We start from the raw sequence: 13,825 nt of genomic DNA, 5'->3' as shown, positions 1-13,825 counted from the left end.
GTTCTTGTGGTAGGGTGTTCCATTCTTCCATCAGTGCACTTGGAACTGCTGGATGGTCATTGGTGCATGTGGACATGCCTCAAAATGTCTCACCAATGCATCCTGCATGTGCTCAATGGGATTTCAGTCAGAAGGAAGGGCAGGCCAATTCATTCACGGAATATCCTCTCATCCAAGAATTACTCCATCTACATAGTTCACTGTGGTCATACATTGTCATTATGTGTTCCACCTCTCACCATATGAGGGTATGTTCATCACTGTCAGACATTTTGGTGGACCATAGGTTGTGTTGTGGGGAGGCATTATGATGCATGGGTGTACTGACTTCCAAATTTTTGAACACAATACACTCACCAATCAGCATTATTGTGACACTATTCATTTTCCACCAGTGCATCTTTTCAAGGGTGCATTCAGTCCAGACTTCATTTTTATGGATGACAACGCATGACTGCATCAAACTGTGCTGATGCTTACATACAAGCATGCACAATCTGTACATTTTCAATGCCATAACAACTGTTGTGTTAGTTTCAGGTTGACGGTGTAATACATTACAAGAGCACTCGTTGTCGTGGTGAGTAATTGCTGTCATTATCCAAATAATAATAACATACTTCTTTTTTATGTTAAGTGCTAAAGATCATTATTCACTCCAGAATTTTAATTCACTTAAAGTAAAATTATTTAAGTCCTATAGTCACTGTTATCACATTCAATACTACATTTGGAATGATACCTTCTCATTATTGTCTGCGCTGGCATTCTTGCCTCACTAATTGCTGAAGGATAATCTCACATGTTATAAACTTCTGCAATACTGTAGCACAAGTACATCAGAGATCTACAGATTTGCATTAGATATGTTTTATATTGCAGTTTTGGGATTGGAAACTGTTTCCTGTGTGCCTGCCCCCATCTCTCTCTCTCTCTCTCTCTCTCTCTCTCTCTCTCCTTCCAAAATCAACCTTTTTTTTTTTGTTTAACATTTCTACTGTTTGTCACTGCCATTCATGTTGGCATCCACAACCTGTGTCCAAGTGGGCAGAATGCCGGGGGGGGGGGGGGGGGGGAGCTAGTTGACATGATGAAACTTAACGTCCTGGCACTAAAGCAAATCTCAAATCTGGTTGCCACAATACTATTCCCACTTTCTGCTGCCAAGGCTAGAATATTGTCAATGCAGAATTGTGCAAGAGCTAGACCATAGCAGTATTGACTCGGATTACACCATGCCACTTCCTTGGTCTAAGCAGTCCAAAAATGATGCCTTGGAGAACACAAGGGTCGTGCAGTATCTGTCATGGTTCACAGCCATTTCTGAGGAGTACTCCATGCCAGTCATTGACATGTTGTGGGTCATCTTGCCTAACTACTGCTAGACACTGCCTCCATTAGCTGTGGGTCTATGGGCTGCAGCTAGTTGTGGTGCTGCCAAGAGATGAACTGGTGCCTTCCAACTGGTGGCCATCTTTTGGCTGATTTCAACCAGCTTCAGGGTGCCTCATTGGTGGTCCATGATTTATAACCTGAACATAGAAAGGAGTATATGCTAGTCTGCGCCCAGTTAGCATGGACAGTGTAACTTACTGTGAGCAAGGGGTACGGCTCAGTCATCACTTGTTGTTTGTTTTGAAATGTATGGAGTACTAACTATGAGCAACCTCTCAGGTGGAGAAATTTAGTTGTAGCAAGAAGTGTTGCAATAGTATTAGAAATGAGTGTCCTTCTGTTGTTCCAATTTTGTTTTTCCTGTTGTTATTCTTGTGCATTAGATTATGGTTTCATAACATCTGAGTCAAAAGCACAGGTAGTTACTAGTTAGGAAGCGGTGCAACTTTAGTGGACCAGGTAACTTAGATTTTGATAGATATAAAACTGTACCTTGGACAGATGAACTGCTGCTGCAAATGACCAATACATTTGACAGGAGACACAAAAACTTATGTACAGTGAAGACCTAAGGAATGCTCAATTATTCAGTGAATTTAGGAGAGTCAGAAACAGCAATACAGCAGATATAATAGCCATAGATGCTATCGTGAAGAGTTAAATGGGGGTTTGCAGAAGCAGAATGAATCTGTAGAGAAATTTGTAGATAAAACTCTGTCTATACAGGCCTTGGAAGACCCAACAGTACAGATGGACTGCTGTGTCATCGTCAGCCAATAGGCATCACTAGATGCAGGTATGGAGGGGCATGTGGTCACCACATCACTATCCTGGCTGTTGTCAGTGTTTTTGACTAAGCTGCTACTTCTCAGTCAAGTAGCTCCTCACTTGGCCTCATACAGACTGAGTGCACATCACTTGCCAACAGTGCTTGACAGACCTGGACAGTCACCCATCCAAGAGCTACCCAAGCCTGACAGTGCTTAACTTTGGTTATCTGACAGGAATCAGTGTTACCATTGCGGCAAGGCCATTGGCTAGAGTTTTGTATATAGAATAGGAAAAAATAATGTAATTATCATCTGACAGTGATGAAACAAATGAGGTTGTTCTGCAGGAAGCGGAACAGAGGGCGTTTAGAGGCATTTATTCGGGAACTGCCACCCTATGTGTCAAGAACAGTGCATGCAGGAGTTCCAAGGTACTTGGCTGATACCATAGGCATAGCTATGGCTGTGGAGGAAACAGATGCGGTAAGTAGAGCCCATGATGGGAGAAATGTGTTTTCTGATGAAGATGTAACGTATTATCATTGTGGATGTTCAGATCACATATGAAGAAGTTGTTGTCAGCCACAGTGTGGGAGAGTGGGACACCAAGAGCAAGATTATAGAAGTAAACAACATAATGGGAAAGGATATGAATAATCAACTGATAAACAGCAACAGGAGCCCCAGTGCAGTGCTCTCAGTGAATTTTCATGCTACAAACACATATGCAGCAGTGGAATATTGCTTGATAGGCATAGTGAACAGTAGGGACACAGATTTTTATTACACACAGATGCCCACATGTCCATGGCAAGTCTGGACTTAATGGGAAAGAGGTGGTTAAACTCACTGTGTCGTATGTTACATAGAGTTGGGGGTAATGATGTGTAATCATTAGATTCAATGATTCATGTGGTAACAAAGCAATTCTGGGAAACATAGAAGTTTTCTCCCTTGTAGGTGATATTAGGGCTAGTTTTCCTGTATTAAGCATCAAGCTAAAATTGACCTTGGACAGCACATGCTACAACACAGGGGAACATTATTCCGTCTGGGAAAAACTGTTGTCAGTGATATAGTGTTGCAAGGTTCATCTCTCATGAAAGATAAATCACTAAAACTGTGCGTATGAACACTAAGGACACCAAATCGTATGATGAAGAACTGCAAGATAGAGGGAAATCACTGTGAGCGAACATGGGAATGGAACTACATGTTAAGACGTGTGGTAGAACCATGAGGGATTGAAGGTGTCAGTTTGTCTAAGAAATTATTGGTTATTAATTGAAATTTTCTAGAAAGACAAGTTCAGATCCTAATCGTGAACAAGCCATGAATATAACTGCATTATGTGAAAAAGTGAAGCATTTGGAAAGAACAGAGAGAATAGCAATGGCGAAGTTACCATTAGAATTCAAGGACCTACTTAATCCTCATGGCTGCAACCCCATTCACATAGAACAGGATGCCAACTGGGAACCAGATCACATGAGTACTGTAAGCCCTACAGGGTGCCCCATTACTTATACTGGTAATAGAGTAATTCATTAACCAACAATTATGCTTTGGTTTGAGGAAAGTACCAGCAACGGGGTGCACCAGTGATGATAGTACCAAAGAAAAGATCACACAGCCTCAATAGCTACATGATTTTGGCACACAACCAATATTGAATATAACAGAAATTCTTGATAATTTGGGCAGTGTAGATATTTCTTTGCTATACGCCTTAAGAAGTGGCTATCATCAACTAGAAGTAGTGGCAGACGCCCTGCCAGGACTGCATTTACAATTCCTTAGGGTCCTTACCAGTTTTGGTGATTTCCGCATGGTTTGAAAAATGCACGAGCCTTGCTTCAACAGTTCTTTGACAGAGTTTTGAGTGGATTAAAGCCAAAACAGTATATGGTGTATTTATGCTATATTATTGTGCTTGCTAGTGATGTGAAAGGGCATGTACAACAATTGAGAAGCGTTTTTTAAGAGATTGCACTCAGCATATATAACACTTATCGCAGAGAAGCGTCATTTTGCATTACAAGGAGTAAATTACATGGGACCCACACGTTGCCAAGGTGGAATAAGAAGAGATCCAAGATTGTTGAATGCTGTGCGGAGTTTTCCATCACCTCATACAAGCAAGGAATTACAGTCATTTTGGGTTAGCTGATTACTATAGGAAACTTGTCCCATGGTTTGCAAAAATAGCATGACTGCTCACACACGTAATAAAGAAAGGCGTGGTGTGTAGTTCCATTGGACACCAGAGTGAATATCTGCATTTTATAAATAGAAGAAATAGGTTACAACTAGTCCAGTATTGGGCTTTCCAGGGTACAAGAAAGAATTTGTATTATTGTGAAAGAATTTGTATTATTGTGTGATGCATTCAATCATGCATTAGGTTGTGTTCGAAACCAAGAGGTACAGGTTAAGGAACATCCAGCCACTTAAGCATCACAGCAATTGAACAAAGTAGAAAAGAACTATTCTATCCCAGTAAAGGGTATGTGAAGCTTACTATACGACATGATGGGAAAAAAATTAATGTGCTAATAGATCACACAGCATTGAAGTATTTAAAGGGATTGAAGGGTCAGCCGAGTAGACATATGTGTTGGGCATTAGAATTGAGTGAGTTTGTTTCCAAATAATTCATAAATCCTGTAAGAAGAACATAAATGCAGATGGCCTTAGCAGAAAGATTCTTGTGATACAGACAGTAGACTGTAGCATTGTAGAGTGGCAAAGAGCACAAACTGCTGATGTGGATTGCAAACTATTTGAAGTGCAACCAAAATTTGCCGTTCATGATGGTGGATTGTGTAAGACTGCAAGGAGAAATATGTAAACAAGCACTTGATCATGTGTTATAAGTTCATGTGGAGCGTAGAACAACATACTGAAGAGCAGCCTAACGTTACAGGAGGAGAATCCATAGACAAAATGTGGAAATGTATATTAAGAGCTGTGTGCCTTGCATACAAGCTGCAGAATTAAATCATCAAAGTGTGCCACTGCGGAGGTTGCCAGACGCCCGTAAATCTTTTGAAATGACAATGATGGACATTTTAGGACCTTTTAGCCAGGACCTGTGGGAAACCACTACATTCTGTTTATTATCAATCATTTCTGATGCTATGTAGTGATGGTTGTGATCCTGAATAATCAAGCTAATACTGTACCACAGGCAATGGTAAATAAATAGTTACTCAAATTTTTTCTTCAAGAAATGATAATCGTGTATCAGTGCACCAACTTTGTGTCAGAATTATTGAAGTAGTTTGCCATTTGCTGCTTAGTCACAAATTGAGAATAAACCCATTACATCCACGAGATAATGGAAGAACTGGATGTGCACATTGAACAATAGGGAGAATTCTGAACCACTGTGTGAATAGCAAACACATTGATTGGGATGCTTTATTGCCGTACTAGACACCGGCTTATAATTCTAAAACTCATTGATGTACAGGCCTATTACCATGCGAAGTGGTATATGGTCGTAAAATCTCATCACCAATTGAATGATCAAACCAAAAGTATGGGGAAAAAATGAAAGAAATTTCACAAGAGCACTTCGGAACCATGTGGAAATGAGAACAAAGAGTTAATACTATGGCTGTCAAGCATCAAGAAAGAGTGCAACTACATAATGGTAAACTTTAAGAATATTGTGGGGGTCAGTTGGTGACACTAATAAGCCAAAATATCCCAGTTGCTAAAATGGAAAAATTATTCACCTTGTGCAAAGGTCCATATCAGATTATCGAAATACCACACCAGTGAATATAAAACTACAGTTACCAACATGTTTGTTTGACCATTTCACATTTTGAGTGTATTGGTCCTTTTAGGGGTGCACTAGATTCATTGCTACCAGTAATGGCAGACCTCCCAAGAAAGGAGGAAGAGATAAAAAGGAAAAGGAGACCCACACGCACACACACAAACTGCGCGCGTGATTCCGTATGCGTTAAGATCACAAAAGAATTAGTAGTGTATTAAGATGTTTATCTGTTGTTGTAATTGTATGTATTGTGTCCTGTAGCCCAGGAACAAAAGTGTGTAGTTTTTGTGCAAATGGAAGATGTTGTGTTATTGTGGATATTAGTTGCAGATAATAATGTGTAGGAAAAGTAACCAAGTGCCACATCTGTGATGTACATGATCAGAAACATGGTGTCCTGTCACAGCAGGGTGAGTCACACAGTCATAAATACTGCCCACTCCAGCCAAGCAAAGATACTGTATACTTCATCATCCACAGCCAGCTATGAGAAGTATTAGACACCAGCCATGGACCTTCTGTGAGTCATCCAGCTTAACTACTGCTAGCACTGCCTCCTGTAGCTGCAGGTCTATGGGTTCTGCGTAGTCCTCCTGTTGCCAGGAGCTGAACAGGCACCTTCCGGCTGGGGCCGTCTGTTGCCAGGAGCTGAACAGGCACCTTCCGACTAAGGCCGTCTTGTTGCTTACTTCAATCAGTTTTCGGGTATGTACCTTTGGATCCTTAGTTCCCAGCTCAGGCTCCAGTGTCACCCACACCTGACTTCGTGCCGAGTGTATCTGTGGGCCGCTGACATTGTATCGTACCTGAGGGGTCTTTGGTTCACAGTTATGCTCATGTGCGTCCTGCACCAGACTTACCACAGGCTGTTAGCTGGTCATGCATTCATGCCAAACACAGCTGTACATGCCTCAGAAAGAGCTGATTTGGCTTCTACACAATATCATGAATGTCTGTGAGTCAGTACAGAGGCCACCTCCTGCTACTGTATGCTGAGCTAAGCAAGAACCAACTGTCCAGGGCCAGCTCGTGCTGTTGGCTACTGACCACAGTGAGGCAATGCCTTGCCTGCTGTACAAACTGTGATCAGTAAAATTGTTGTTATTTCTCACTGCCTCCTTGATTCCACAATGGCCAACCACCTGTTCCTATGTACCTGCTTCCCTAGCAACCATCCTGCATCATCTTCACAACCTGCAACAAGGTCAATAAATACTCAAGCCATCCTGACCCTTCTATGCTTTATTCCTCTTCAGAGATGTAAATTGAATTTTTTTTCTCTTGTTGTGGGTTGACTTTTAAGTGATCGATATGTTGTGAAATGCCAAGGTAACAACAATTACACTGTTTTTCCTTCTTCCTTGGTTGCTGTCTTGTTTCTCTTGATGTTTTGGTCCTGCAATGCAGTGCCACGTACTTAACACAGACTTTGTTTGCGATTGCAGTGGGGTGAGGGCTGTAAGAAAGCTTCTACATTTAAATAACTCACTATGAAATCACAGAACACTGCATTCATAATTCTTCTATGTTCAAATAACTTATCAGCTCATAACATCAGATAATTAATGAAGCTTTTCAGACACCATATTCGTACATGATACTTCAGTTCATCAAAACCATAAGTTATTACTTAAATCGAGATACTAAGAGATAGAGTCCATGTGACGATATGATTTCAGTGCCAGCGGCCGCCACTGAATTCCCACTGAGTGGCATCTCCGGTGGTCCGGTGGCATCTCCAGGATTTGTCATGTGCTTGTTGCTGGCAGTGTGTGGGCAGAACTTTCCTAAGCGGAATGACAAAAACCTCTCACTACTACAGAGACGGCTGAAGAAGAGAGTGGCTGCAGGCTTTGCCTCGGTGATCTGTTGGAGTGATTGGGGCACATGGTCAGTTATCTGGAAGTTCCAAGCCATTGTTGGATAGGGTGGGCATGAATAATTTTATGAAGGGGCTCACTGGAACTGCTGCATACCACCATTCGCCAAATTGTGGACTCTGAGCTATGGTAAACAGCCACATAAAAAAAGCTGATGTTAGTCAAGATGGCCCTTTGCAACTGTTATCCTAAGTGGATTCGTGTGGCCATTACAGCTTGTAAAAGCATGCTGGGCCCATAACCTGGAGGTCTGTGGATCATAACCACACTCTGCTACCAAAGATGTAATGTAGCAATAGAGTGGTGGTGCTCGGGCTTACAGGCATTTGTAATGACATTCCAGGAGGACAAAGTTTCTTTCTTTTATTACACACATATTTAAACAAAACTCAAGAGGTGAACCCCCCGGTTAGACTTACAAGGGAATTAATAATACAGAAATGGTGGTTTTTTAAATATGATATTTAAGATCAGTGAGCAGGGAAAATTTAAATTTAAACTTTCATTCCCCTTTTACCTTTAAGAAACAGCTAATATAAAGGCAGAAGCTAATGAACCGGCAAGACATAAACATACTTGGAATCAACCAAAACAACTTTCAAATTGCGTATTGGGTTCACCTTTACGCATTTAGAATAAACAATTTTAAAAGGTTTCACAGGTTATCTTTACATAAGAAAACAAATCCAATCACCTAACATGGCAGACATAAATCACACAAATCTCATTAGCATTTAACAAGAAATCAGCATGACATAAGTGTACTTGGAATCAACCAAAACAGCTTTCAATTTATGTACTGGGTTCACCTTCCTTCATTTAGAATGAACAATTTTAAAGTGTCCACAGGTAATCTTTACACAAGGAACAAATCCCATTAACTAACATGGCAAAAAAAATTAACAAGAAAGATTTAAATTTACGAGTTCATTGTTTTGCATTCCAGAATAAATAATACTAAAATGACTACATTTAATACTTACACAATAGACAAGTCCGCTACTATGAAACTTCTTGGTGGATTAAAACTGTGTGCCGGGCCGAGACTCGAACTCAGGACCTTTGCCTTTCGTAGGGAAGTGCTCTACCATCTGAGCTACCCAAGCACGACTCATGCCCCACCCCCACAGCTTTACTTCTGACAGTAGACTTCTGGAAGTCCATTACTACTTTGAATTGATAGCTCACACGTTAACATTACCCACATACAGACTCCCTTCCCAAATGTGAACGACATCTTTTTCAACAATAACCAAATGAATAACAGAATACACAATACTGAACATAATATAACAAATATGGTTCTTGTCAAGAGAAGCACACCCGTCCAAAACCATGTTGACCCAATACTATAGCCACGAAGCACACCAGTAATGTACTTCACAACAGTCAAGTCACTCAATCATGTAAGCAGTAAATGCGCTTTTACAAGCTGTAATGGCCACATGAATCCACTTAGGCTAACAGTTGCAAATGGCCATCTCAGCCAACATCACATTTTCTTTTATGTGGCTGTTTAACATTACTCAAGAGTCCACAGTTCAACGAATAGTGGTCCCAGAAGGCCCCCTCATAAAATTCTTAATGCCCACTCAATACAACAACGGCTCGGGCCTATGGATGACCGGCCATGTGTGCCGACCACTTCAACAAATCAGTAAGGCAAAGACTGAGGCCACTATTCCTAAGCAATTGCTGTTACAGTGAGAGGTTTTTGTTGTCCCACTCTGGAAGATTCTGCCCGCACGCTGCCAGCAGCACGAATGTGACTGATCCTGTAGCGCCCTCTAAGTCATTGTGACCGCCAGAGGTGCCACTCAATGGGAATTCAAAGTGGCAGCTGCTGGCGTCAGAATTGAACCATCGCAGTCTGTATAAAAGCATTCATTTTTATTTAGTGCTTGACCATTGTCATCAGGCCCCTTTCTTCTTTGGAGTCCACAGCACCCCCAAAGCACAACTGCAAAGTGCAAGCAACCCCCCACTGGGCAGTCCACATTACACATCTGTTGTCACTTTCTGCAGTGTGCCAGCATTTTTCTTTCTCATATCTGTACATAAATTCCAACAAACCCTTTGAGCTACTGCTAATGAAAGTTTGTTCTCTCACACACACATATTTCATTGGTCTAGTAAAAAGGAAAGTGAGGCCTGTCACTATACTTTATAGCATACCACTACAAAATAAAACAACATTTAGCCTTTCTTGCATTCTCTCATTACTGCTTTTTGCATGCTTGATAAGTTATTTTTCCGTTTCACAAATGGTTTCATGGTGTAAAATATTATTTGTTACATTCATTGTTGAAACTTGCCAGCACTGGAGGCAAACAGGAAAAAGTCATTAGCAAAACAAAGATCATCTAAGTACATTTCTTTGACAAAATTCCATCCTCTTTTTCCCAGTTACAGGATCTGAAATCTTGCTCTAGGGCTTTTGAGAACAGGTTTAGTGGCATGGAAACCACATGCCTGATTCCTCTTTCACTCTTAAGTGTTCCACTATTCTGATAAAATGTAACAGAAGTTGAAACATTGACATGTATATTTCTTCACTCTACTAATATCGATGCTTTGTTTTTCAAGGGCTATTAGTATAGAATTTATTCAAAATGACTCAAAACATATGAATCTGGGTCAGTGTTCCAATAAACACACACTGCTCATTTCATAATTTTGCACATTAATGTCAGATGGTACATAGAGCTTTTTGAAAGACAACTTTTATTTGATGATTAAAATCCAGTGTTTTTCTATTTAGTTGGTTGTGATGTTAATGAATTTTTGTGTATTGTGGTGACAAGGCTGAAATGTCTACAGTTGAAAACTTGTCTTCTACATTCTTTAAACAATTGTACAATCCATTTTTGTGTTACTTTTCCTCCAGCTTTAACCCCCTGTTTTGAGACACCCTTATCTCCAGATACCCATCCTTTCTTCAAATTTCATTAGTTTTATAAGTTATTGGGCAATACTTCCTTAATGCCATTAATTTTGTGTGTTTCTGATTGATCTCTTTAACTATACAGGCATTTAAAGAAATGTTAGAATGTCTGTTCAGTACCCATTTTGTTGTTAGTTACTATGCTGCCTGCCATAATTGATGGAACATGGTGGCTACCAAATATGAGTTTTTGTTTGTTTCATGTTCTTGGTTTTTTCCAGTTGTTTCTGTAACAGTGTTTATGGAATTTCTGGAATCTCCTGAAATACATTTCTGGTTTATAACAATAATAGTAAATTGTATATTGTTCAGCAAGTTTTCATTAATGTGTATTCGAAACTCTTGGCTACCCTTTAATAGGTGACTTGTTCTGTTTGAAGTTTTATTGTCTTTTTCTCTCCTCATTAGTATGACACCTTTTGCATCATTACTTTTGCTAAATAACTGTTCTTTTGTCTACATCTGTAGAACCATCCTTTTTGAAGAGGCTGAAATTGTTGCTTATTTTGATGTAGTACATCTCCCAATTCATAAGTATTTTTCATTATTTTTAGCTTTGTATTTGCTCCTTGCCTTACTAGCATATGATCACTTAATATTCTGAAGCATTTAAGACTGCTCATCTAGTACCATTTGTTTATTGTTTGATAAAATATAATAATTTTCATTTTTTGTTCCTACAAAGTCCATTTTCTATTTGTTTTGTTCTGTAAGAATATGTTCAGCACAAACGTGTTATTCTTCTTAGCAAAGTTTTCTCACCTCTTGTCATTTCTTGTATTTTTGCAGTCTATAATTTATACCATAAGAGTCCTTTATTAACAGTTTGTTCAAAACACTGAAACACAAAATAAGTGATGCATAGTTCATAAGAGTAACTGATATTGTGAATTTTTCAGGATTTACAATGTAAAAGAATCAGAATTAACACCGCTTGAATTACAGTGGTAAAAATTATTTATAGCTGCAGCTGAAATCAATCAGTTTGCCAAATAATATACAGTCCACTAAAGTAGAACTTGATAGCAGTAGGCTGAAAAACACTATACTTAGATCCCAAACAGACCTAGACAGAACAAGAATAATTCAAAGAATAACAGATATACTATGGAGTCTTTGTTAATACTTTAATCAACAGTGGAGTGGAACACATTGGCTTTTGGAGGGGGAAAAAAGTGGGAATAAGCTTGCAGCCAGTTGGTGTTGTGACCTACTGACTAGAGATGCTGTTTGCTCATTGCTTACAGTAGCCCCGTTGGACATGTATCCATAGTATGGCATCATCCGTCTGTGTGATAATACAAGGAGTATCATACCCGAATTTTTGCACTGAAGAATTGTGTATTGTTTGTACAGTGAATCCCACTTAAAACCAGTAGGCCTCATGCCTGAGATTGAAGTAACAATGAACTAACTAAAAAAGAATAGATAATAGTAACATTAAGAAACATGTGTACCTGTTTATAAGAGATGCTGGAAGTGTTGACCATGGGCAGTTAGGCATTGCTGACGTCACATGGTGATGTTACCAGCTACATGCCATAATTCTACGGGCATTATGTTAATTTCTGTAGTAATGTTCTGTTTAAAATTGTCAATTGTGTGAGGATTGTCAGTATACTGTGCTTGTTAGTGTGCCCCATAAATGAAAATCACACAATGTTAAGTCGGAGGACCTTGGGGCCAGAGGCCTCTACTGCCTAATCTGTCTTCAAGGAACTCATTGGTGATGTGGACCATACTTTGGTTGGATGTGTGAGTGGTTGTTCCAGATTGTCTGCATCTGTTAATTATGCATAAGATGAGTCAAAGATCTCAAGATATCTGGCATTGTTTAAGGTGTAACTGAAAAATATGGGCCAATAATGTGCATGCCAGACAAGACACACCATACATCTATCATCTGTAAGTGGAGAGTTTTTTCATTCATAATATTTGGGTTGTCCTGTGACCAGTATTTACAGTTCTGGGAGTTTACATAACCTGACAAACAGAACCAGGTCTCATCTGACCTGAAGTAAAGCAAGAGGTCCAAGTCACCATTAACAATTGATGTTAACAGCCAATTACAATAATGAACTCTTTTTTTCCTGATCCTCATATATCAAGTCTTACACCACACTCACATGATAGGCTTTTAATTTCATATCTTTTAGGATACAGTGACACAATGTATGAGATGCACCAGCCTGCTGCAACAACGTTGTTATTCGTTTCAAGGACTTCTCATAACTTCCATGTGAATTCTGTCTGCAGTTTCAGGGGTCCTCACTGTCAGTCGCCTATTCCTTTGTACATTCTGAACCGATCCTACAGTTCTCCATTTCTTGTACAGATCTTGAATAGTGCTGGTAGTGGGGAGTTTCTTACCAGGTTACTTCACTTGAAACATTTCTTTGCATTCCTTTATGGAGCCTGTCTTTATGTAATACCCCACAATATCAATTTTCTGTTCTAATGCAAAATGTCCCCTTGAGCAACAAATGAACAACACAAGCTTCTCACATCAACTGACGCACGAACATACAGCTGCACTCAACTTTCCGATAAAATGCATTGTAACTAACCTTTGAGATAGTGTTGCCATTTCACAAGCAATTATGCTAGAGATGATTAAGCAGTACATGAGTCGTGCCAGTTTTATGTGGGCCACCCTGTAAGGATCATGAGTCATGCTTGGGTAGCTCAGTTGGTACTGCACTTGCACATGAAAGGCAAAAGTCCTGAGTATAAGTCTCAGTCTGGCACAGAGTTTTAATCTGCCAGGAAGTTTCTTATCAGTGCACACTCCACTGCAGAGTGAAAATTTCATTCTGGACCATGTACTTTACTTTTATGCTAAGATTTCCCAATATGACCTGGTAGCAGCATTTACTGTTATTTATTACTTTCTGTACCTCTTTTTAGAGATCTTCCATGCCCTTGTCAGAATGTGAGCACTGTAGTTCATGTTTTTAAAAGATGTCATGAATATCTTTTGTTAAAACAAGTCTTTGTATTTTGTCTGTTTTTCCTTCAATACCAGTAATAATGAGTTTTATTTTGT

At 39.7% G+C, this 13,825-nt stretch overlaps 1 protein-coding gene across 1 annotated transcript in view; it reads left to right on the top strand.

Annotated features, from left to right (window-relative positions):
• The window catches only part of LOC126263439 (mutS protein homolog 5-like), a 265,557-nt gene that overhangs the window by 121,918 nt on the left and 129,814 nt on the right, over window positions 1–13,825 (top strand). Inside the window, exon 12 of the mRNA XM_049960532.1 lies at window positions 535–580. Coding sequence (XP_049816489.1) covers window positions 535–580 — 46 coding nt within the window. The remainder of the gene's footprint in view (window positions 1–534; window positions 581–13,825) is intronic.

Source organism: Schistocerca nitens, chromosome 6 (genome assembly GCF_023898315.1).
Source record: "Schistocerca nitens isolate TAMUIC-IGC-003100 chromosome 6, iqSchNite1.1, whole genome shotgun sequence".
Lineage (NCBI taxonomy): Eukaryota > Metazoa > Arthropoda > Insecta > Orthoptera > Acrididae > Schistocerca > Schistocerca nitens.
This window is presented reverse-complemented; position numbering and strand designations above follow the sequence as displayed.